This window comes from Acanthochromis polyacanthus, chromosome 12, assembly GCF_021347895.1.
Source record: "Acanthochromis polyacanthus isolate Apoly-LR-REF ecotype Palm Island chromosome 12, KAUST_Apoly_ChrSc, whole genome shotgun sequence".
NCBI lineage: Eukaryota > Metazoa > Chordata > Actinopteri > Pomacentridae > Acanthochromis > Acanthochromis polyacanthus.
This window is the reverse complement of record NC_067124.1, coordinates 25,864,516-25,887,446: the sequence shown is the minus strand read 5'-3', so window position 1 is coordinate 25,887,446 and position 22,931 is coordinate 25,864,516. Positions and strand designations below refer to the sequence as shown.

Here is a 22,931-nt window from a genome sequence, read left to right as displayed (position 1 = left end):
TTTGTTTTTCAGAGCTATTTTATTACAGAATTTTTCCTATTGCCAATCCCATCCCATACACTTGAACCTCGAGAACAAAACTGAGACAGATCAGATTCTTTTTTAATGCTTAAATTAAACAAAAATAATAAAAAAACAAAGTGAAAATTCAAAAAAGAGAAATAGAATAGAATAGCGGGCCATAGCTGCCACACTTCTTTTCTTTCTTGTAATTTTAAGACTAGAAAATACACTTAGAATTTGAAGCAGCAACAAAATGTGCATTTACCTGATTATACAATGAAACATTATGAGTTTTTTATTAATCACATTATAAACCTCTAAATAATTCTTATATCTAAAAGCAACCTATTAATGGCAAAGCAACAGTTTTTAAGCAAAATATACACCTTATGTTTGCCTGGAACAAACAAAACAAAAAAATGAAGGAAAATTTAGTTTTTTAATTTTTTTTTCTGCTTTTTATTGTCTATGCCAATGAAATCAACTGTATTTTTTTATTTTTTATTTTTATTCTGGGGATGCAAACGTTATCCTGAACGTGAATGAACTGCTGTTTTCACTTGATCTGTACATACACTTCATCTGTTCATCGAAAAACTGAACACCTGAATGACAAAATGAATGGCTACTGCTCTGATGCATTTCAGAATACAAAGGAAACTGCTGTTTACAGTGAATGAGTTATTTTACAGCAGCCTGAAGCTTTATCGATTATCCTAAACACAGGTCGGTCACTTGTGATGCAGAAAAAAAGTATTCTCCATCCATCCATCCGTCTCCTCGGTGCATCCTTGTGTGCCGCAGTCTCATGTTTCCCGAACCACCATGTGTTTTTAGCTGTCGAGGGGACGATCCAGTGCAGTTTATGTTGTTACAGCAAGAACACCTACGTGATGAGATCTAAAGTTTGATTGGACGAGGGGTGGCAGGGATCATCGACAGACAGAGGTGCTGTGTTCAGACTGGTGGCGAGGCAGTTCTTACTGATAGCTAAAGGTTTCTTTTTTTATCACATTACTTTTTCAAGTCTATATTCATGTCACTTCACCATAAAAGTATCGGTACAACACGTTTCCAGTACAGGATGGTTGGGGACAAACTAAACGACAGTCGAACAAATAAAAAGGGTCATCCTTCCATTTGCTGTGTAGACTGTTTCTTTTGCAGGAGATCAAAGTTTAGGAATTTCACCTCGGGGTGACCGTGAATTAGCCGCTGAGTCCAGTCTCACAAGGCGGGCACATGCTCAAAATCATAAAAAAAAATTAAAAAAAAAATAACATAATGATTCCCACATTAATGTACAAACATAAACAACGGTCAAAAGCCAACCACATAGCTAGCCCCTGGCAGGTTATCACCGCGTCGTTCCTGTCCATAAAGTGCACTCTCCATTCTGCTGTGCGGCTTGGATGCCAGAAAGACGAGAGCAAAAAAGGAGGATGTGTGAGTGTGTGTCTATACGAGGCGGGAGAGGTAAGGGGAGCTCCGCTGCATGTGTGTGTTCAGTCTTATTCCCGGAGCGACTGTGAATTAGAGGACATGAGAGTCTCAGGCGTCTGGAGGGGGTGGGGGGCAGGAAGGAGGGCAGCGTGGAGGTGTTGGAGTGTGTGTGTTTGTGGGGGCTGACGTTAATAAACGTAGCCCTCGCTGTAGGGGTGCGGCTGGCAGTAAGGCCCGTCCTGTACGTAGGCCATGTTCTCGTCAAAGTGCGACAGTGGCACCGTGTCCTCCTCGTTGATCTGCCGCTCCATGTCCGTCTTCAGCACCGGCCGCTGATTGTCAGGAAAAGCCATGGAGAACAAGGCCTCAGGGTCGCACACAAACTTATACACGTATCTCTCCCCGGCCACCTACAAGATGACGGACACGACTTAGAATTTCACATGTAAGATGAAATCTTCTTTTAAATATGTTGTCTATGGAATGCAACTCTTCATCTGAACCCCTCAATGGGTAAAAGATTCATTTTTATAAACAAATACTATTTTATTAACCTCATGTCTCAAGTCAGTCTACGGAAATGGCTTCGGGTGGAATAAGATTTGAGTAAATTCAGCTCCAGCTACCACCCAATGAAGCTCAGATGGCTGAAAATGATTGGTGAAGAGAGCACGGTGAAGTGGAGAGGAGCACTTTTTATCATTTCAGACTTCATGTTTGTTTGACCCCTAATGACTTCCTTATTCAATTTAAACTCCTGACATGCAAACCTAAATGCTGCAGCTCTTGAGCTCCACCAACTCAATCATTCATCCTACAAAACACTCTGCTTCAGCTGCCTGTGGACGGACTCTAGTGAATAAAGGAATTGAGGAGCTGCTCACAGCAGAAAAGCATCTGCTGTGATGGGAGTAAAGCAACACAAGAACAGAAATACCTCAGAAAACACAAAAATAACAAAATAGAAGGAAATGAACAAGGTCTTGACTCTTGTTCTTTAGTAGTTCCACCACTTCTGCTCTGCCTCCTCCTTTTATAAGCTACCTGGGGGAGGGGAGTTAACACCTGATGCTGCTTTAATGCAGGTGGTGTCAATCAGCTCATTTAATGTGTGTAAAAGCTCGCAGCGCTTCATCTTAAAATGGTGAGCTGTTTTCAGAATGTGCAAATGACAGCAAAGAATAAGTGACTTCTGGATCCCCTTCAGTGTTGTTTGTGATCTTTTTTTAAAACACAATATTATCTGGAGTTGAAGATCTTGCTTCTCATTTACCTTTTGCATGATTCCCTTCTCATAGTAGTAGCGCAACGATCTGCTGAGTTTGTCGTAATTCATCGCCGGTCGATTCTTCTGAATACCCCACCGACGTGCCACCTTCACACACAAACAGCACAAAGCCGGTCAGTAAACAGACGTGGCAGACATAGGCGTGCACGGCCGACCTCACTTCCTGATGAGAATGTTGCAGCAGCTGAAATGTTAAATAAACTTATCCATATTCTCCTAATAACAGTAATTAGAGTGTGTCCAGCGTGAGCAGACCTGACCAGGGATGTGTTCATTAGGAGCTTGTCACACACCCAGCGGAGGAGGCAGCAGATGTTACAGCACCTGTCTACCAGACCACCCACCACCCGGCCTCGCAGTCCAAACCCACAGCTCTCTCTTCAGCTCCTCTTCTCTGGGATTTTTTTCACTCTAGTTCCCACTCTCACTCTTCCTCGCCCCATATGATCCTTTTTTTTCGCCCCAATCAGTGGATCTGCTGTCTTTTTGTCCCCGTAGCCGTTGACCCGCTACACCTGCCCACCGCGGAGCCAGAAGCTAACGTGCGTCCGCGGCGTCCCGAAGCGAGTACGCTTGGTCACCTGATGGCATGAATGGGCCCCCCTGTCAGCTGCAGCTGGCCTGTGCCTCTACACACCATGGGGTTGCGTGGACCACTGCCAGGCTCTCCTCCCCCCTGCACCCTGCATCCTCCCCCCTCCAGCAGCGAGCAACAGTGACTGAGCCCCACTGTGTGTGATGTGGGCGCACACAGACGCAGCCTCTGTTCCATTTCAAAAGGCCCAACTACCAACATGGGTTATATTTTAAGGAATATGTCCTGTGAAATATTTAGCAGGGGCAAAGCCATGAGGGTCAGATGGTTAGATGTGGCTGAATGCAAAATAAAGAATAAAAAACAAAACATATTGCGGCAAATCCGAGCCTGGCCACTTTAAGAGCAGAGGACTTTACACATTCCTTTTAAAATGTTCTTCTCTGACATCGTCTGATTTGATGGATCGCACATGTGTTGCTTTTTGAACTAGCAAATACACACATTTTTACCTGGCACTGGCAGGATTTCGAGAAGCAACTAGCAATTATTTTAATCACAATTGATCTTCTTTGTTTATTGAGTAATTCGAGTGAAGAAAACATCAAACATAACTGACAAACTGCCAAAACAAGCCCTAAAAATCTAATTTTTCTGCTCAACATTCAAACAAAACCAAAGACATTTAATTGATAATAATAAAAAAACAAACCAGAACCTTTTTTTTTTCTTGAATAACTTAATCAGATGATCGTTTGAGTTTTGTAAGGTTTATGTCTCACATAAACAAGCCAATATGTATAGTAAAATGCAACAGGCATGCTCCTAATAGTATACAAAAAATGAATACAGAATGAAACCTAAAGACAACAAATAGTAAATTAATATATAGAATAATGCATCCTGAGTCTCTCACCTCCTCTGGCTCGATGAGTTTGACCTCCATGCCACGACCGGTCCAGGCGATGAAGTGAGAGTGGACGGTCGTCCAGTAGAGCCACGAGGAACTGCCAAAGCTGCAGCGAACCTCTGCGCTGGTATGATGGGCCCTCACGGTACAGGCCTGACTCCTGCTTGATGTCGCCTACAGGAGGTACAAGAAAGGCTTATTGCACGAAAGTTAAAGATTGCATCAAAATACTTAGCTTCATTGTGATGTTCAAAAGTATTAAAATCTTCTTCAGGACGACTCACCTTCGACCTTTTCTGGCACCACGCAGTATCGTCGTAGAAGTGTCTCGCCACTTTATCAACATACAACCTGGAAACACATCACAAAGGAGTGTTTGATACAACATTCAGGGAAAAGCGGTAAATACACAATCACAACATCCACACGTATCATCGCTGGTACCTTCAGTCCTGTTAGTGTGAGCCAGATAGCCGTCTTGCCGTAAGTAGACAGAATGGCAGGCTAGGCACTTTCTGCTGAAAGCCAGGCAAGAACAAGAGTGGGTGTTAAAGGGCCCGAAAGGCAGCATTAAGAACACTATCTCAGTTATCTGAGAGCAGTCAAAGCCTGTTCACTCAATGCACCACTGGCTCTGATTAAAGAAAATGCCCTCCAGCATCGGCATTGCAATGGCTCCCAGCCACAGGCGAGCTCACTATATCACACTGCTAATATACACTGCGGGCGTCTCCACTCAGAGGAAGATTTACTACCGAATAAAACACGGCGCTCGCGTGAAAACACAAGCTGACATGATGTAAGTTTTTTCCATAATGCGAGGGTTCAAGATGATGCTTTTACAGACTTTTTTAGATCAAAACTAAACGGACCTGCAGGTGTTGGTTTTTTTGACGTTTTTCCCTGCGACATATTAGCTAGAATGGCTCTGAAGTCGTCATTTTGGATTTAGAGACCCTGAGAACTTCTCTTCTCAGTCTTAACTGCGAGTGACTGCATCCAACGTAAACACACTATTAGTCATTAGTTGGGTTATTTTAACGCGAGAAATTTTTGTTTTCTATTTTTCTTGTCACACTTCTCACTGGTTTTGAGTGGTTGGGGCTCAAGCGGAAAAAGTTATGTCACACAGTTTTTATACAAGATTGATTGTAATAAAAGGTTTGGTTTCACTTTGTCTTCTCTGGTCAACCTCTCAATCTGAGGGCTGAACACAAAAAACATTACGTTGCGGATTATTCTAGCAGATATTGTAACTGTAAAAAAAGTCCCAATCTCATTGGAAGTTGTAATTTTGATTTCTTAAATGATTGTGAAATCTTTTGATGTATTCTGGTCCTGTACGTCTCGAGAATATGACTTGCAGCTCCTGTGATTTGGGTTGTATTTAGCAATACTGCAATTTTTGATCTTTAATGCTTCTTTTTTCAATCTTTTCTTTCCTTCATTAACTTGTGGACTGAAGAAGATATCAAACTTTTACACTGGAACACTTTAATACATAATCAAGATTCTGATAAATCATTTCATGAAAACTAACTTATTTGTGCCTTCCTGCGTGATTAAATAATTGATCTAGAAATGTCTAATTTCATATGCAAGTTTTGTACACAACCCTTCCTTTATCAGTTTGCTTCCTCACACTGTCCCATTGACTTGCCTGTTTACTGTACATGTCCCGAACCTCCCACTACACAGATGAGCTGCTGTGATCAAAAAACGCCCCAAACAGGTTACAAAGTGAATGTTCAATAAACAGACTGAGGCCCTTCATTTCAGGCCCATAAACATTTCTCTGAGCTTCATCAAAGTAATGGGCTGGTGTAGAGGAAATTGCTGCTAATGAAATTACCAGCTCCCCTCCCATCCTTTCCAACAGGCCTGCTCCAGTCAACATGCTCCACTGTGACTGCTAATAGATTCACTCTGATGCTCCATCTTGGATTTACAGCAGTGGAATACATCACTGGCAAGGACCTCTTGTTACGATTAACTAAATATACATTTCTATTTGTTCATAATCTTTTTATTGAACGCCGTCTTTAACATGTTTGCTGCTGGTTGCTTGTCATACTTAACAATTTTGATCATCATTTAACCTATTTATCAAGCAATAAACGCAGTCTAGTTTATCTGGTTTTACTAGTTAAATGCAGTTTATCTCAGATTTATGTCATTGAAAACAAAATAACCTTTCACTTTAGACTGTCAGGTAGATAAAACAGTCAATTTGAAGCCTGCACACTGAACGTACTTCGTGCAATTTAGAAAAATAATGGTTAAAATTGAAATTAAATGATATATTAATTGGTGCAAGCAATTGAGCTACTAGTAAGGAATCACCTGACAGACAATGAGAGAATATTCATCATAAAGTAGGATGTTTTTACACTGAAATCAATGTTTCTTTCTGAAATTTTTCCAGTGGTGTTATTAGCATTTGAAAACCACGAGCGGCTGTGAAACTCTTCAAACACATCTAAAGCAAAGTAAACCTGCCACTGCAAAGCGAGAAAAACACCCAGAAAAAAAAAATCACAGCTGTCTGGTGTCGGTGACAAAAAACTGCCCGAGCTGCTGTAAGGAAACAAACAAAGTGTACATACAGTAAAAGAGATGTGAAGAAGCCCACAGTGTTTTTTTTTCTTCTTCTGGGTAAGGGCTTTCATTTCATCCTGACTGGCCACACAGATTCTCCTCAAGCTCTGCCTCTCCTGGGTCTCGCTGTCGCCTTGTGAATGAACCCAGCAGTCCGGTGAATGTCCATTCATGTCCTGATGTAGCCTCAGGCTCCACAGAGGCTTCGGGTTGATGATTAGGTCCCTTTACTCTCTGACCAAAGGGAGCGGACAAGCGTGGGAGGGCAGATTCTGGATTGTGACCAAGCATAGGCCCCCCTCTTTTCTATTAGAGCACGACAGGAAATGGCGAACGGCGCAGACACCCGGTCCAACCAGATCCCCTGCCCTAATAATGGGCAAACTTAATAAACGCTACCCCCTCCTACCATGTCTTCTTCCATTCCTGAAATTATAATGCTCTGGTAGCAAAAAAAAAAAAAAAAAGACTGCTAACACTTCTTGATTCTTTCACTTCCCGGAGTAGTTGAAAGTAACACCCACACACCAGAAACTTTTTCACATCTCTCACCTGAGTCGTAGGTGAAGTCCCTTGGCTCCTGCTTGATCATCATGCCGGCGGGATAAGCGTGGGGAAGCGGCGCTCCCATTATGGCCGGGTGTTCGAAGAGGGGGTCGGGGTACTCCTGCTTGAAGCCTTGAGGAGGGAAGGGATGCTAGGCTCAGACATCTGCCTGTGGTAGATGGGCCGGCCGTCCCGAGCCATCGTCGGTGGAGAGGGAAACGAGTGGCAAGGCTCCGAGAGCTGACGTCGAAATCTGAGCCGCAAGACAAATTCAATGTGTTCAGTATACAGCAGACATACATTTGATATTGTTTAGTTTAATTCTGTTTGAAAAATCAGTGATGAAAAACAATCAAGAAGTAATTTCTAAATTCAAGGATGCATGACAGTTTATATAAAGCTGCACGACTTGAATATGACATTATGACAAAACATTATAAGCTCAAAGGTCTGCTGGCTTATTAGCTTTCACAAAATACCTAATTAAGCCCATTCTCATTCATGGACAGGTAATAATATCATACAACCAAAGTAGAAAACATGAGTGGATTAACTGATTATCTGTGTTATATTACTTTATTTCTCTTAATTGACTAATCAAATAACCTCCATGCTCTGATCTCAGTTTTCAAAGGTGACAAATCAGATTGAACGATCAAACCGCATTAGACATACAAATAGGAGTTGACCAATAGGGTTTTTTTAAAGGCTGATTATAATTGTTAACAATCAAAGAGTCCAATAACCAATATTTGGAACCAACACACATTTACAGTAAAAATGAAAATGTTGGTGTTAAATTTTAACTCATACAAACTCACTGAAATGTCAATATTGATTTATGTTTTTTATATGCTTGATTAAAACCGAGGGCTGCACAGTGACTTGGTGGTTAGCACTCTTGCCAAGCAGCTAGATAATCCCTGGTTCGCATCCCGGCCTTCCTGGGATCTTTCTGCATGGAGTTCGCATGTTCTCCCTGTGCATTTGTGGGTTTTCTCTGGGCATTCTGGCTCCACAGTCCAAAACACGTTGAGGTTAATTGGTGGTTCTAAGTTGCCCATAGGTGTGAATGTGAGTGCGAGTTGTGAATGTGAGTGCGATTGTTTGTGTCTCTGTGCAGCTTGTGATAGACTGGTAACCTGTCCAGGGAGTCACCTGGGATAGACTTCAGCCCCCGTGACCCTAATGAAGACTAAGTGGTGTATAGATAATGGATGAACGGATGATTAAAACTGAGCTTTTTCATTTTTCTACTGCAGTGTTAACAGGCTATTATTAGCCAATCAGACAGCGCTGTGGTTGGTTCATTGGTCAAGAACAGAAAGCCGTGACTACAGATAGAGAGGTGGCCGCTTCAGAGTTAAAAAAAAACAACAACAAAATTTGGAAATTCTTTCACTTTATCGAGTTCTGAAAAAGCAAATAACAAAACTGATAATAACTAGTTAACAGCTGAATACCATATCGGACAATTGAGTGATAATAGATGATCCTTACTATTAAAGCAGACATGAATAGCAGAAGCAGTTAATGCATACAGATAAAGACGTGCTGCCATTTTTAGTACTGTATATACAACACATACTTGTAAATTAAAAAGAAATAAAGTTGTGCTTCATGCATATTTGTTTATACAGAATGTCACCAAAGGATGACACAAAGGAAATGTTTTTGCCATCACCATTGGCTCTAAGATCAGTAAATCTGTTTGAGGACACTGAAATTTAAATACTAAAATACAAATGCCATTGTCACCCACATTTAGCAGTGAGAGAAGTTCCTGTTTTTGCCCCGCCCACTGAGGATTCACTTAGCCAATGGAATTCTCCTGCAACTAAAACTCAGATGTGCATCTGCTGCTGTGACCTTATTCTAATACGTTATGAGCACAACCGCCAGCTAAAAGCCCCACATGTAAATGCGATGTAAATGTAAAAGGCTGCAGGCGCAGTACCTGTGGTCCATAGAGTAGGCGTTGTCAGGGAGAGGCTGCGAGGGCGGTATGTGGGCGTAGGTCCTGTCTGGTTTAGGTGTCGGGGCTGCTGTGGGTGAGCCATGATGAAGGGGGGACACAGGGGTGCTACAGGGGGGCGTCACTGGGCTGGAGGGCTTCATTCCTGTGGGCTGCTTCTGCTCATAGGCACTGTGGTGAACGCAAGAGACAAGAGTCAGCGATGCCTCTATTACTGCAGGAGCTCAGCATATGATCTGTAATGTATTCTAATTGTGCTGAAAAGAAGCTTCATATCAGAATTGGATGCTGTGAATGGAATGTTTCAGGTTTTAAACATATGTGTCCATTCCAAATAAGAAAGGAGAATTGCTATTGTCTCATCTTAATTTCACCATATTTTCTGTACAATAGCTTGAAAGATATTTGCAAATTGTCGTACAAAAGACAGATTAAACAGATTTTAATCAGATTAGAGTTGTGTGAATGGTTGCTTTGCTATTTCTTAAATTGGTGTTTTTTTTAAAAGGGAATTTGGTAAAAATGTCTATTCTATTACTGACCTCTTTTGTTCAGCACTCATTCGTCCTTCCTTCAGTTTTTTTAATACAAAGAAAAGCCACCTCAGAGCAGGGCTGACTTGTTTCAATGAATATATCAGGAAACGTTACAACATTTCTTAGCATAAATCATGGGGAATTTTGATGTAAAGCAACATCAACTAAATGATATACTTTGCCTTTTTTGTTCTCTATGTGCATCTGAGCAGATGTCACCAGATGAGCAAATGAATCACAGACTGTCAACATACAATGTCATTATAGCAGCATGCAAGTAGATCGGGTGCCATGTGGTACAAATCAAGTCAGTTCAGTGTAACTAAGCAACACTTGCATCCCAAGGACCTGTTAATGTTCATTAAAGTGAACAAAAGGAGACACTCACATGACTGTACATGTGAATCTTTTCTGAAGGTGCTTCGGATTCATTTTAAATAACAGACAGAGATGCCTGCAGTTTCTGATACATTTAATTTGTGATAGCAAGCAAAAGCATGCAAAATGTCTTTTTCAGGCCAATAAAAAATAATCACAATACAGAGTTGAACATTGGAAAATTATTTACAATAACTGATTGTACGTATATCAGTGCTTTGTTTTTACTGCCTGGTTGGTTGGTTTTGAAAAGCAAGTGTCTGCAAAGTAATTTTCAGTTGAACACAAAATACGATGTTGAACTGAATAATTGACAATACAAAATACAAGATTGCTTTTTTTGAGATGCTGAAATAGCAGTGGCTGTTCTTGCGGCTTCTTTTCAGTGTTTGCTTTTATTCGCAACTGTGATGGAAGCTTTCATAAGAATAGTTTATGTATTTGTAAAAGACATTTGAACTGTTTTCCCCACCTGATGCTGTACGGACACTTCTCCCCATACTGGAGTTTGAAGGGCCGCTCCTGACTACAGTTGGAGCTCTGCTCTGAACACGGGCTGTGCAGCTCCCTCTTGATCTTCAGCTGCAGTCCGTGGAAAGCCACTACGAAGGGGGGAGGAACAAAGAAGAAGAAAATTTAGAGACTGAAAGACAAGGTGGAGGTGCAAATGATTTTTTTTGCAATGTTTTGAAAGTTTCTGGTGTTTTGATATCAACAGCAGAATCTTATTTTTTCCAGGGTGAAAAAGTGGTAAAAGAAACAATTGATTACAACTATACCAGCAGCTTTCCTCAGATTCAAAAACAGTTGTATTGTATTGCAGGTATTGCAAATGTACACGAAGTCAGTGCAGATTAACTGAATTTGTGATGGATAAATTAATGGTAAAAGACTGGCTTTTCCAAGCATCCATCTGCCAAACAATTTGACATCTCAGGCCATCACTTACACAAACAATTCACTTCAAATCTCATTTGTTCGGCCTTTTCCTGACGGCGACTCAGTTAGTGAAATATGACAATCATAAAACTGGGTGTGCAGCAAGCTCCTCTAAATGCTTTATCTGCTTTCAGCTGGCTGTCAATACGTTCCAGACGACAACAACAGGGTTCATTGATCTGAAGGGGGCCCTGCGCTCTCTACCTATGGCCCCACAGCGAGCCCCATGCATCTGAGAGGCTGTTAAGTGCCTGATCAGTCCTGATTAACATCCCATCATCTTGAGTCATGATCAACGCTAATCCAATTGACTGCGCCTCTGACGAAAACCCAGTCAGTCAGAATGAAGTCAGACTCAGGTTGCCTTGCCAATCGCCGTCTCACCGCGACTGCACACAAAGCAGCAGTGCAGCCATCCCACAGCGCTCTGTCAAACAGGAGAGAGGGCCAGTCGAGGCTAAAGACGGGGATTTCTGACTGATGTTTCAGGCTGAGAGGTGGCCTTTTCCTGGGTTAAAAAACAAAGTGACCAGAAATTATAAATGGAGAAAGGAAGTTCATCAACTCTTAATCCAGTTTGAGTGCAAACATTTAGACATTCGATGACCAAAGAGACTCGAATCTGTGGTTTGGGAATATTTTTTTTTAAATACGCCCACAGTCAGAAAGGTCTCTGAGGCTGCTAGGAGCTGAGAGAGGAGGATGTTTTGGGGAGTTTTCTCACGGCTGACTGACAGCTGCCGTACGAGCAGGGGTCGATCTGCCAACACCCCCATCTGACGCACAGCCGGGCCCCTGGGGACGGGCCACACGGGCCCGGCACGATAAAGCTCAGGGGTTGTTCGCAGCCCTCGCTGGGGGCCTGACCTTTCCAGGTCATCGATCGGAGGTCAAAGAGATACTTCCTGAGGGGAGACCTTTGACGACACTGGCATGGCAGAGCCTTGTTAAGAGCTTATGAAGTCAAAACAATACCTCAGCTTTGCCTGTCGACATCACCATCAGCGCCACTTTAATTACCAACGACAATAAACATACAGGAATTTGTTTTTCTGAGTTTAGTCCTAGAGCTGACTCCTCTGACTTCTTGTTTGCAGCTCACCTCTTGTTATACTTTTTTTCTTGATGAGTCAGTTTCTGGGTTATTCAGCTTAGATATAAATATAAAATAAAACCATAAAAATACTGTGCTTAGCTGCAAACGTCGCATCAGCCATTAACAATGGCTTCACATGTGCCGCAGCACAGGGTCTTAAATTAGAAATGGAAATGTCACAATAGATTTCATCAGTGGGGTGCCAAGGTACACAAATCAATAGCGAGGGCATTGCCTCTGACTAAAACAGAGACTTCCTTTTTAGTCCAGAATGTCATGCCCATCACTGCTTGATTGCTCTCATTATCTACATATTGATTACCCGAGATGGTAGGGTGTTTAAAGAAGGAGCAGTTAGAACAATTACTGGGTCTATTTCGAATGCAAATGTTGTTGTTTTTTTTTCCTTTTCTGTGCGATTGACTTTAACATTTAGCAATTTTATTTGGTCTTTGCAGTACAGACTGAATAGAAATCTTTGCTTTAAATATTGAAAAATCTGTTTGTCTTTCATGGAAGCAATATTTTACAGTTCAACATTCAAGATTTCATTTTTATTTTTTATTTTCCTACAACCCTCAGTTCTAATAACTTCATTTTAGTTGCAATTTGTTTGCCAATCCTTTCACTACACTATCAAGGAACTCTTGGCCCCAACTGTTGTTTACTCTGAGGTACAAATTGTGCGTTTTGGCAGAACCAGAGCCTTCGTTTGGCAGATATTTCTCCAGTCCATTCATAAAAAAATACAGGTCTTTTGGCAACAGCGAAAAACCTTCCATTCCATTTTCACCTACTGTAGGTGCTCGCCTTTGCTGTTAAATGACGGAGGCTCGGATCTGCTGGTAACGTGTCATTTTACACCTCCTCTACTCCTTCATTCCCTGCTAAGTTATGCTAATGGTAAGCATCTGTGTTGGAGTTTGAGACAAAGAAATTTCTCCTTCTCCTCCTTCAGCCTGAGGACACTTTTGCTTCGAGGCCGCTCACATGCTGCTTCGCTGCCGCATAGATGGAGAGTGCGAAGTTGACATTGAGGGAAACAGTCACAGCTTCTCGAGAGAGAGGTGATGAATCTGAGGCCGTGAAAATATAAAATAACAGCAAAGGGACAAAAATCCTAAACCCACTTTTCTGATGCAATTTCTGAATCTACAGTATGCCTCAACGCAGATCTCTTTTTCTTTTCCCCTCCTTCAGCTTCCACTTGTTATTCTCATTCGAGCTGTCGACTGAAAACAATATTGAAACATTTAAATGTAAATGTTTGCTATACTGACACGGACATGAACCTACAGTTGGATAGTACAGATACAAAAAACTGACTTTTTGGGAATTTCTCAGGATAGCAAACATTTTTCATATTTTGTTTTACATTCTAAAAATAATATTCTTAAATGAATTACACTCCTATCAGAACATTTTGTTAAACTACTATTCTACTATCTGCTACTGCGACCAAGTTGTTAGCACAGACTACACAAACAACACAAAAGATTAGGTGGTAATGCTAACTGTGCTACATTCTTTTTGATTAATGTTAGTTTAGTTAGGATATTCTGAAAACTACACACACACACACACACACACACACACACACACACACACACACACACACACACACACACACACACACACACACACACTTAAACACACACTTAGGTCACATATTATGTATATTATATGGAAATAATATATGCATTTATTTTATTGCACTGTTTTACTGAAAAATCGATGTAAAAATTAAGGCAACACAACCCTACTCTTCTGGCAGTTTGCCTCAACTAAATGAGCTTACACTAAGGTCATAAACACAATATATATAAAGCTTTTTTAGTAATTTATTTTTGTACAAAGCTATTTCCTGAAATAAGCATGCAAGTAAAAAATTACTTAAGCAAGGTAAAATTATGCATTTTAAGGGACTTTATTCAGATGTGGATTTGAAATTTACTCAAAATAATCTACAGTGTTAAGCACTGCCAACAAATGCGGCTCCAACACCACCGAGCAGTGCACTATTTTCAGCTGTGGATTACTGCACATGTAGCGCTTTGATGGTTATTTATGGCCAAATTGCAGTGTGTGTGGAATTGATGGAAGCCAAACAGTGCCCACGTTGATCGTAATAAAGGAATATGTCACCCAGTGCTGTTTTTTTTTTTTTTGACTCTTTAACTCGCGGACAGATTAGCTACTGTATTTCACACTTTGGTTACACAATCCTTACTTTGTGTAATAATCGGTTCATTGTTGTTGAAAATACAGAATGTTACGGGTCTAACAGTCACCATCAGAACTGCTTTGTTGCACTACAATATCTCCACCTTCTACTCACTCTGTCGTCTCATCTCTTTAGGTACAACTTCTTCTTGCGTCTCACTCCACCTTCACCTCTTTCTGTCTCTCTATTTCACCATCTCTCGGCCTGGTGAAACCCATATGGGAGAGCTGCCGGCTGGGATGCCTGCTCAAGCGCCCAACCACGGTGCCCTCACCCTCCTGCCATCTGTTAGTGCCTCTCCAGTCTGCTGCAGGTTTGCCAACAGGACAATTCAGATGGTCAGCAGTCTCCTGCCACCATGGCCACCCACCCCTGGCTACCTCTGAAGGACAACAGGACAGTCTTGGTGACCTCTGGTTCTCTGCTCTACACCACAACGCTCCTCCATCTTGGATTTTAGGGTAGAATAATTCAAATCCAAGGTTTAGATTGTTTTGGTTGCAATACAGCTGCTGAGCTCATTGTTGTTCTGTTCTGAACAATGAAAACCAAGTCAGATGAATGGAAATTGTAAATTTAATTGTATTTTTTAGTGGTCTTTGAACTATAGTTGAATTTGATTTCAACTAAAAGAAATGTGTTTTTAATGTAAGGGTCATAAAATTGCTCAAATTAATTTCACTATAGCATTTTCCCAGTCAACCAAAGCTGTTAAAGTTTGCCATTTCAACGTAGAAGCAGTCATGGCAAAAAACAGAGAAAACTCTAAAAAACCACCAGGAACCCGCTACATGATTATCTGGGTCACGTGGGGTTACAAGGGCTGTGAACCATCCCAGTTTAATTTTACCAAAATGTTAGCTGCGACCACTAAATCTTTCTCATCTACACTGAAATTAAGGTTGTAAATATGAGATGTGATCTTTCCTCCTTGTTCCAGATCAGAATCTAACTTCTGCCTTCTGTTCAACTTTTCATTTCCAGGTTAAAGGGCGTTGAGGACATAGGGAAGACGCAGGGTGTGGACATGCAGTTTTGTGTATTTTCTCACAGTTTCATGTGCATTTTGGCTCCTCTGAAAGACATGTGCTCGCTCCGGGTCCCACTGAGCTCCACTCACTCAATTTCTGTCCCCACCTTGGCACTACTTCCTCCAGAAATGGGCCGTGCCAAGTCACCAGTCCCCATGTGCAACCACCGTACACAACCAGGTGAAGTACGACTAACTACCCTATCCTCTACACTGAGAGCGCAAAAGCGACTCATGTCAGACATTAGAGGATGTTTTCGAACTTTAAGGAAGTATTCTTAGAAACAGAATTTGTTCTTTTTGTGGGATAAAATATGTAGAGAAGGAGAAAACAAACAAAAAAACTAATCCATGCTTGCTTTCATGCTGTAAAATCCCCAGTGAAGGTTGGGGGAGTGTACAAGAAGGCCAGCCAAGGATAGATGTAGTAGTAACTAATATTACACTGCCTGATTTAGAAAATGTAACCACACTGGATGGTTTGCACAAAAAGCACTTCGAGGAAAGGTCAAGGAGGAGCATCTTTGAAAAGATTTTATTTTAATAAATTCAAAACAGCCATCAATTGACAGCAGTTTGGACTACCTGGAGTTAAAAATATCACTTCAACCACTTAAAAAAAATCAACCACAATATTTTGATGTTTCCTTATGCAAATAAGTGACAGTGCAATAATATCTCAGTGGCAGGGAGAGGTTCACAAGCAACAAGAGAGAGACAGCGAGACAGACACAAACAGAGAGATAACCCTCCACCCAGGCACCTGTCTGCAGACCCACTAGACTGCTGCAGCTCTCCAGAGAGCACTTGTGCAAGCAAAGGTGAGGGGACTGAGAGACACGGAAAAACACACACCGACACTTTCCACGAGTACAAACACACCAGTTGGGACGAGCGGAAAAAAACAGCACAGATGTTCACTCACACCAAAACACGCACGCACGCACGCACACACGCACACACGCACACACGCACACACGCACACACACAGAGGCAGAGAGAAGCGACATGGTCTCTTACTCACAGTTTTCAGTCTGGAAGTCTGGAACAAACTGCTCGTCATTGTCGGGAACTTGAGCTTAAGACAAAAACAGAGGAGAAGAAAGGGGATGATTGTTTCTGATGTTGATGGACAATGCAGCACTGATCACAGCTCTTTTACTGTCCAATATTTGCCCCCCTGGCAAAAGCCTCCTGGGATGATAGTTTGGCCTATCCCAGCATTGTTTGCCTCTTGAAGAACACAGCTGTGAAAAATATGTTTTACAGGAAATTGGGAATAGAATTAGTTCATTTTTACTCTTGCACCAATGCATATTTTTTAAATGCCTTAACATCCTCATAGTCGTGGTGATAACCTTATGAAATTATTATTTTATTTAAAACAAAACGAGCATTTTAATGATCATTTTAGTGAAAATTACAGAGCTTTCAGTCATACCACACAATTTTCACTTTACTGACTTCTTGTCAATATCGATATTATTTTCATCCAGCTTGTATCAGTAACTGATGCACAACCCTTTAAAAATTACAAAGAGGTTAAATATTAATTTCTACTTTTACTATTCAATAACAGGAAGAAAAACACATGAGTAACCAGGAAAAAACACACCACATAACCTTGAAACACTTCCACCAAAATGTTTTCCACAGTTTACTAAAACTACTAAAATTTTCCAACAAACTCCCGCTTGAGAGGGAGAAAATATTTTGCTTTAGGTGACCGTCTCCCTCCTATTCCCTTCCTGAGGTCGCCTTGTCCATTGACTGCTCCGCAGCCTCATCGTTCACTTCTTGCCAGCAGCCAAACACCCATTGTTAACAGTATCTAATTGGCTTCTTCCCTACTGGTGAATCCACCTGTACCTACCGAGTTAGGTCTGTTCCAAACCTTGCAATGCTTCACCTGCGCTTCAAACGCCCCTGCACTCAGGCTAATGCTAAAATAATGAAGCCTGCTCCACTCTGGCTCCAATTAGGCATGTACATATTTATACACACCTATTTACACTCAGCGACAGTTCTGTGTCCACCAAGTTTGAGTCTCTCAAGCAAAAGGCAAATAAAAAAAGAGAGATTTAAATGTGTCATTAGCACATCTATTTATATAGACAATGAGGTGGATCCTCATTATCACAGGATCAGGAACATGCCTTGACATGCTGAGCGATTTTCAAAAAAAAAATTACAGATTTTCCATTTTTGTCATTCTTGATGTGGTCAGGGATGTTTTTCTCCTCAGCAGAGGTGTGAATTGAGGAGAGTAAACAATTAACAGTTCAAAAGGAGAAACTGCTCCATATTTTCAAAGAATGTTAAGCGGCTGAACAGAGCAGCAAACAAAGACGCAGAAGTCACTTCATTTTAGATTCTGTGTAGTTGACGATGTCAGCACTCTTCTTTTGAACACAATTTATATTTTAGCCCGTTTGAATTACTGTCAGTGGAGAACAACTAATGAGACCTTCTACAAAGAGCTACTTTGCTGTATTACTCCACTTTCTAGCATGCTTTCTTAAAGGGCCATGACATTAACATCTGAATATGCAACAAATCAAGAGCAAATAAAAGGAAGATTTCCTATGATAACTCATTTGCAGGCATTACAAAACGCTTCACACTTAAAAATGTCTGTTTTCCAATAAAAAGTTCAACAACTCAAGTGCCCAACCAACACAACAATGAAAAAAACACAACCCAGGAAGCGTTCCCTCACAAAAAACTTTAAAAAACAGAACTTGGACAGAGACACAGAGAGGACAAATGGAAAACAACAGCAACAACAACAAAAAAAGAAAACAGCAATGTCTCAGTGTCCAAAAGGAAGTACAGGATGGATGAGTCACCGGCCTCAGTCTGTGAATGAGCCAGCTGATCTCTGCAACAAACTCCTGGGGAGAACGGCAGAGCTGGAAATCTGCCGCCATTCACAAAAAAAAAAAAAAAAAAAAAAAAGGGCGGGGGAGAAGGACAGAAGGGGAAAAAGAGGAAGGATAAAAAAAAGGGAGAAGTTGTAAAGGTTGTAAACAAGGGGCCTGAGACTATCAGAGGAATTTTCTTAAGTTGCCACAGCAGTGAGCAGGATTGAGTTTTAAACAAATTTACCATTTTGCCTGCTGATTTCCAAGACAAATAACGCTACCTACGCCTGAATTTCACGTGTTAACAAAGGAAAATGCACTTTTAAAGCCAGAAATCTGTGAGAATGTTTTTCTTCGAGGCACTTAAACGAGTGCACAACCCTGTGTGGAGGAAAGGAGGGCTGCTGTGGTCTGAGGGGTCAAACATTTGCCTGTCAGATGACAAACCTTCAACCTCTCGGTCTTAGGAGTCGGAAATTCAGTCTGTCGCTATAATTCCTCCTCTTGTTTCAATTACCTGAACTAATAAATCTTAGAAATGGGAAGGTATTCCTTTTCATCCTAATGGACAGGAAGTCATTCATTAAATCTACAATCCTGAAGCGCACATCATCACATTGATCCATGACAGGCAGAACTGTAATCCTTAACAGTAATACCTCTTATCAGCCGCTGTCTCTTTTCTCACTTTGGATACTGAAATATTAAAATCGTGATTCTTTTACACACCCTGCGGTGTGCGGCGCGACGCCTCATCTCACCTCAGTGCTGCTAAGAGTCGGCTCAACTCTTCCAATATCAGTTTCAAAGAATACGTCTCATTTTTAAAAGCTTTGGATTGCACTGCGAGCGTTTTCAAATGTGTTAAAGAATAGATGGAGCCCATAAATGATTGAGTCTTTTTTGGCTGCGCGGAGGGCGTAAGCCAAAATTTCTCTCGACACGTTTCCAGTGGATGTATTACAACTCAATCCTTTGTTAAAATAAAGTATTAAAGTTGATTCAATTATATTGCACACTTTAGAGTTCTACTTTCCGACTAGAATTATGGCTTTACGTGTGCACTGTTAAGAAAAAGAAATATTCTGGAGCAGGGCAGCATTTTATTCTTGCCAACGTATAATAGGAACAAAAAAATTCTAAATTCACAAATTGTAACTGACTTTGTTTGACACAAATTAAAAAATATAGCAAAAGAAATTGTGCTCATTCTGTCTTTCTGTCCTGTATTTTTGTTTATCCAAATTTAAATATGAAACATTTTAGTACTAAATTACATCCCCAACTCCAGTTTTGTCATTTTTTCCCCAAACAATCTTTTCATTACTTGAATTTTAATGTTAAATTTACACATTAAGAATAGCTTAAATAATACATTTAGAGTTTTTCCTTTTTTTTTTGTCACAACGTCTGCATAAACCAATAAGCTGCAGAAGAGCAAAGACGGAAATGCTTTTACAACTGCAGTGACAAAAGTAGCAAAGTGATTTACAAACTTAATTTTTACACCATTTTTCACAGGAAAAACTTCATTTGTTTTACTTTTCTGATTTGTAAACAAGAAATAACTTTTCAAGCAACCGTGCGCTTTCACACTCTACAACTCCACAGTCGTATTTGCTTGTAAAGGGACAAAGCAGATCAAATACTACTTTAAATATCCTCCAAAATGTCACACTTTTAACTGTAAAATTCTAAAATATCCTTCTACGGCAGTGGTATGAACTTTCACATTACATGCAATATTAAAGTAAGTAACCAACATGCACACATGCACATAAAAAAACAGTAAGGACAAACAATATTCACCACTAACCAAAACTTCTGTGCTGCAGACACGACGGAAAGAGGACGCTCGCACTTAAATCCTGAAGCATCACGTCTCAGTTAGACCACAATGAGCAAGTCTTGCCATTAGAGAAAAAAAAATAAGAAAAAGCAAAGAAATGGATGGAGAAATCTAAAAAATAAATAAAAAATCAATTGTTGCTTTGAGAGACTGACTGGTGTTTTGGAAGTTTGCGAGAAAAAAAAATTATAGATCCATTCTCTCTTTTTTTTTGCCGCCAAGAAATGAAATTGAAGAAGACAAGGTGATGGTACAGCTGTAGAAGATAGAGAGGTGTGCTGAGAGGAAGCAGAGAGAGAGAGAGAGAGAGAGAGAGAAAGAGAGGAAGAGAGAGAGAAAGGGGAGAGAGAGCAGATGAGAGAGAGAGAAAGAGGGAGCTGGTGGACTACAGCAGAGCTCTGGTGGAGGTGGAGGTAGTGGTGGCGGCTGGCGTGCAGCGCGTTAGCTCCTGCCAAAAGCAGAAGAGACAGTGAGCGTCGGAGAGCCTTCTCCTGGTAATTTGTGATGACACTCTCTGGGTAGAGCCTCCTCAGTCTCCCTCAAGACCCCTCGCTCGCAGTCTCTAATGTATGCATGACACACAAGGTGCCTCTTCCACACAGGCTTTTAATTGGACTGCGACGCTAGGCATGTAACTCCAGGCAGCTTTTTTCCCCCCTCACAACCTATCCATTTTTACCCATCTCTCCTCCTTTTTGCTCGAGATTTAAAGCACTCACCTTCTGCAAGCCAAGTCTCCTGCAGCTGACTGAGGTCCTGGAAGAGCTCTGAAAGGGAAAAACCAAAGCAGAGAATGAGGTTTGAAGGCAGTTAAAAAAAACAAAAAAACAAAAACGCAGTCAAAGCCCAGGAGAAGCATCAGAAACAAGTTGCTTCATTATAGCTGGCTGATATGCCATTGGAGCTCAGTGGGCATGTGTGCAGCTAATAACAAGTCAATTTGTGTCTCTGACCACTGACAGAAGCTTGTGAGAATCATCACAGGCCGCTGTGTTGTAATTGAGATTCTGTAGTTAGCAGCACAGGTGGCCACAAACCAATTGAATTTTGCTAAATGTTTAGGAGCCGTGAAATTAACTTCTCCCTCTGTCCTGTGCCTACCTTCAGTGTCCAGAGCCAGGTCGGACTTAATGAATTTTCTCTTTCTGTCATTTGCTGGCCTCTCGCAGCTCGTTGCCTTTTCTTGCAGCTTCTGAAAAAAGGAAAAAAAAAAAAAGATCAATTTTTTTTTCTCTTTTCCTCACTGGAGCAGCGATTCTGTTGTTGGCTGCAGCACATGTGCAAGTGAAATAGCGAATGAAAGAGCCTCAAGGAGCCACTCATTGATGCCTCACACACTTGCAAAGCTTGACACATGCAAAAGGGGCCTGTGCTTCACATATCAGACATAATTAACCAGTTGTAACATGGTGCATAACCGATAACACTGTGTAAAGTAGTGGGCACCTTGTTTAGCTGTTTATCTTTGATGATTAGAGGAAACTTAAATGGTCCCTGAGGGAGAAATGAGTCTTGGCAGCAGCAGAGAGAAAGACAGAGATGGGATCAGAACAAATAGAAGGAATTAGAGGGAGAACAGACTTTCACAATAAGAAACAACATTGAAGATGCTGCGAAAGAGACAAATCAGGATGAAACATCTTCATTAAGAGACTGGGAGCTGGATGAAGACAAGGAGGAGTGCATTATAAACTGATTCAGTGTTTTTTGAAGGCAGAGATCACTCACTTTGGAGTTACAGTAAGGCACTTGCTGGTCGTGAAATCCATCCATTCTGCACTGTGGTGGCTGCAATTGGCGAGCAAGCTGCAATCTGTCCCGTCCCGTCACCCTTCAGACACACAGACAGAAAGCAGAAAGAAGCAGAGCATGAATGACACTTTCTCATCTGTGTTTTATTCACTGAGAAACCCCGTTTGTATTGTTCTGTGCGACAACGCCTCCGGCAATGCTGCAAAGTTAAGTTGCCAATTTAGTCGTTTGGTGCGTAACGAGGAGCGCGCCGAGCTAGAGGGCGCACCGAAAGGTTGTCCGCTACGTAATACACTTATAAAGCGGAGGAAGTATGGAAACTACACGTACTCACCCAGCGACTTCATCCGTGTGCAGAGTGCCACAGAGCGGCTGCAGGATCTCCACAGTAGCGGCTGCAGCCTGCGCTTCACCCCGCTCACTGTGTTGCTTTCTAGCCGCTTGGCATCGCCTCCCGGGGCCTCCCATGGAAACAAGCCGCACTCCGCTTCCTATTGGTTGTCAATGCCTTTCACTGGATCAGATTGCTGGCAGTCAATCACGCCCGGCTTCAGGCACGGGAGAAGTCACTGACAACACCATGCGCTTATATTTGCGCTTCAAGTTTTGGAGCTCTTCATTAAAAACAGGAATTACGCACCAAACTTTAGCGGATTATTTTTTTCCCCTGCTTTTAAATTTACACTTAAACACACATGCAGACTGCACCTGCACTCCCCCTCTCTCGCTCTCTCTCTCTCTCACACACAGTCCTGTCTTCACCCACTCTCCCTCTCGGTTTCTTCGCATACAGTGTGTACACACAAACGCACCACTCACTCCTCTCCCGGTCAAGTTTGTGTCCATGGTAACGGTGTTTTGAAGAGCCTCCAGAGGGACTTGCTGAAGAGCCAGTTCTTCCCTCCTCTGTAAGGGAGACATTGTTGGGAGAGCCGAGGACCTGCAGAAGCCACTGACCTGGAAGT

The 22,931-nt window shown here is 41.6% G+C and overlaps 1 protein-coding gene across 1 annotated transcript; it reads right to left on the bottom strand.

Annotated features, from left to right (window-relative positions):
- Window positions 1–22,925, bottom strand: etv1 (ETS variant transcription factor 1). The gene is given in 16 exon segments (XM_051957051.1): window positions 1–1,856; window positions 2,720–2,821; window positions 4,186–4,252; window positions 4,254–4,353; window positions 4,464–4,490; window positions 4,493–4,513; window positions 4,606–4,683; window positions 7,321–7,473; window positions 7,476–7,576; window positions 9,281–9,469; window positions 10,685–10,814; window positions 16,526–16,579; window positions 20,934–20,981; window positions 21,316–21,406; window positions 21,943–22,045; window positions 22,301–22,925. Coding segments are annotated over 16 exon segments (1,620 nt in total). The 5' UTR covers window positions 22,435–22,925; the 3' UTR covers window positions 1–1,634.
- Window positions 22,926–22,931: the final 6 nt, after the last annotated feature.